The 3136-nt window shown below is 68.0% G+C and overlaps 1 protein-coding gene across 1 annotated transcript in view; it reads right to left on the reverse strand.

Moving 5' to 3' along the window:
* The window catches only part of EMIHUDRAFT_360028 (hypothetical protein), a 12327-nt gene extending 9626 nt beyond the window's left edge, over window positions 1-2701 (reverse strand). Inside the window, exon 1 of the mRNA XM_005757583.1 lies at window positions 2521-2701. Within this exon, the coding sequence (XP_005757640.1) occupies window positions 2521-2615 (95 nt within the window). The 5' untranslated portion in view covers window positions 2616-2701. The remainder of the gene's footprint in view (window positions 1-2520) is intronic.
* Window positions 2702-3136: the final 435 nt, after the last annotated feature.

Genomic DNA, 3136 nt, shown 5'->3' on the forward strand with positions numbered 1-3136 from the left:
CTCGCTCTCCCTCGGCTGCCAGCGTAGCTCCTCACCCCGGACGGCAGCGGTGGCGGTGGCGGCGGCGGCGGAGCGGCGGCGGTGGCGGCAGTGGCGGCGGCGACGCTCTCAAAGCAGCAGCCCACACAGTCGCAGCCCAGCATCGTCGTAGACTCCGTGCAGCTGAAGAGGCTGCTAACGCCAATGCACGTGGATAACGCGCATTTTCGCTGGCACACGGCGACGGCGTCGAAACAGCAGCCGCCACATTGGCAGCCGAGCATCGCCGTCGACCTCGCGCACGTCAGCTGCGTGAGGAAATCGTTGCAGACTGTGGCGGCGCCGCCCGGTGGCCCACAGGGGGTGGAGCAGACGGCCTTGTCGTACGCGGATCCCGGCACACAGGGGAAAGCCACCTGCATCAAAATACCTGCCATTCTCAGTGCTGAACGCCGTGAAAAAATAATAAGAAAACATCCCCGTTCCGTGATGGCAGCCCCTCTCTGGGGTGTGTTGCATAGGCGGGGAGTCTCCCCCGCTGGTCTCCTCTCTGTTTTTTCTTTTCTTTTGAGCTAGCTGTATGCCGCTGAAAAAAAGTCGAACGGCGCTTGAACCTGACCGTCTTCCAAACCCTCCAGATGCCGGCGATCCTCGCGGTATACGTGGTGGACGGCCACGTGCGGGAGCCGCAGGGCGACAGCAAGGCGCGCGCGGAGACGGGCACGCGTCGGGCGGCCGCTGAAGGCGACAGTTGTGCCTCCGCGCCCTCGCTCTTGCCTTGCGCGAACCGGCTTGCGGGCGTGCTTGCGGGCGTGCTGGCGCTGCTCCTCGCGGCGTGCCGCGGGCGGCTGCTGCGTGGGCGGCAGGTCAAGAGGAAGAGCGTGGCGCTGCTCACACGTGGCGCTGCTCGCCGCGCTGGCGTCCTGCTCCTCCTCCTTGCGCAGACATCGTCCGCCTCTCCACCGCCTCCCTCGCCACCGCCCGGTCTCTGCGACGAGCTCCTCCTGACCAATGGGTCGCGATGCGCGCTTCCGGCACCGTCGCCGCCGCCGCTCGAGACGCCGCCGCCGCCACCCGCGCCGCCGCCGCCGCCGCCGCCGCCCTCGCCGCCGCCGCCGCCGCCGGTGGGCAAACGGAGGGCCGCGACCCGACCCGAAAGGCGACATCACGCGCGCTTGCTCGTCTTTTCTAGGTGCAGATGTGGTGGCTATCCTCTCCGACGGCGCCGCCGCCGCCACCGCTGCTGGAGCTCCATTCCACCCCTGTCCCGGAGGACACCTCCCTCTCGTTGAGCCTGGTCGAGATCCTCGGCGGTGTGGCTTTTGGCCTCGCGCTCTTGGCGGTGCTCGGCCATCCTCTGCGCGGCGCCGAGAACACGGAGTCGACGCGGCGGAGACTTCTGTTTCTAGGTGCTGCGCCGCGTCCTCTGCGGGGGCGGCGGGAAGAAGCAAGCCCGGGCGGCGCCGCCGTCCGATGCGGCCGAGTGGAAGGTGCGAGATTACCTTGGACTCCCCGAGATTACCCGAGATTATAATACCCGAGTCGAGATTGCATTGGGAGCCTCCCCCGGCCACTCCCCTCTGCTCCCCTCTGCGCCCCTCTGCTCCCCTCTGCAGCCCCTCACGCTGGAGGCTTCACCGTTTATAGGCGCCGAACAGTTTCACCGACAGCGATCGGCGGCACGCCAAGGCGTCCGGCTTCTCCATGTAGCTCTCATGCGGCACGGCGAGCGGGATGGATCGGGAACCGATCACAGCGCATACGGGTTTCTGCGCAGGTACGTGGCGACACTGGGGATTGGAGGGGGTTGGAACTGGGGGATAGAACTGGGGGTTGGGGGGGAAGCGAGCCAGGGACGAACATTGCCTCGTGTCCTGCTCCTGGGAGCAGGGCTACGGTGACGACGGCCTGCCGCCCACGTCGAAACCCTCGGATCGGGGCAGGCCGCCGCCGTGAGAAGGGCGAGCGCGAGAGGGGCTCGAGTGAACATGGCTGATGATTTGCCCGACTTGGGGCCTAAGGGGTTTCTTCTTTCCGAGCCTGTCTGCTGTGAGAGAGAGTTGTATTACTTGTTTTCGGCCCTGGATGTGAGGCAAATGACTGCACTCCAAGTGTTCCAAGTGCCCAGGCCGTTGTCTCCCAACTGGGCTTTTCCTAGACGCGCTGTTGTATGCTTCATGCTACATGGGATCCATGCATCATGGGGAACGCGGTGCGCCTGCGGCGGCCCGCACCACCACCCTTGGCAGCACAAAGCTGCGCCAGAGGTCCACCAGCCCCGGCGCCGCCCCCTCGCCGTCGAAGCGCTCCTCGTCCCAAGCGATCAGGTAGCCCAGCCGCATCACCGCGACCGCCCGCTTGCGAGCCGCCTCCGGGAAGAGCTCGTGCGACTGCGGTGACCACTCCGCCGCCTTGAGGATGAGCCTGCCCACCTCCACCGCCTCGGCCGCTGGCTGCAGGTTGGCCGGCCTGAGGGAGGGCAGAGGCGTGGGGTGTGTCCAAAGAGAGGATCCGGCGAGTGGGGGAGAGGCCATAGCGCGCCTCAGTGCGAGGGCCTTGGCCTCGCCCGCCACGCGCACGCCGAAGCGGGCCGTCGAAGTGTTTGCGGAGACGACGACGCCGACCTTGCCGTTCATCGACGGCCGCGAGACGAGAGAGTGGATCGCGACGGTGGAGCCGACGGCCGCAGCGGTCGGATCCGACTCGCCCCACGAGCAGAGGACGCGCGCCCGCTCGAGGGCCGACGGCTCGCCGGCCGAAGAGTCCGCGCCGCCGCGCAGCAGCGCCCGCGCCCGGTCGACGGTGAGCGCCTGCGGAAGAGGTGCAATGGGAGTGAGGACAACGCGCTCATGCCTTCGGCCGCTAGTCTCGGGGCACGCCTCGAGGTGCTGGAGCGGCGTCCAACCGCGGCTGGCGACCAGCCAAGCGGCGAGGTCGGCGTGGCCTCCATCGGTTGCGATCTCCTCGGGCGTGCCGAAGGGCGTAGCGGCGCGGGAGGCGCCGTAGGAGGAAAGGAGCTGGCAACCTCGCGGTGGCCCTCTCGCACGCAATGTACAGCGGTGTGGCGCCATGCGGCGGTGCTCGATTGACCGCCGCGCCGGCCTCGAGGAGCAGTCGAACGATCTCGGGGTAGCCGTCCTGGCACGCGATGAAGAGC

The sequence above is a fragment of the Emiliania huxleyi genome (genome assembly GCF_000372725.1).
Source record: "Emiliania huxleyi CCMP1516 unplaced genomic scaffold EMIHUscaffold_90, whole genome shotgun sequence".
In the NCBI taxonomy this organism is placed as follows: Eukaryota; Haptophyta; order Isochrysidales; family Noelaerhabdaceae; genus Emiliania; species Emiliania huxleyi.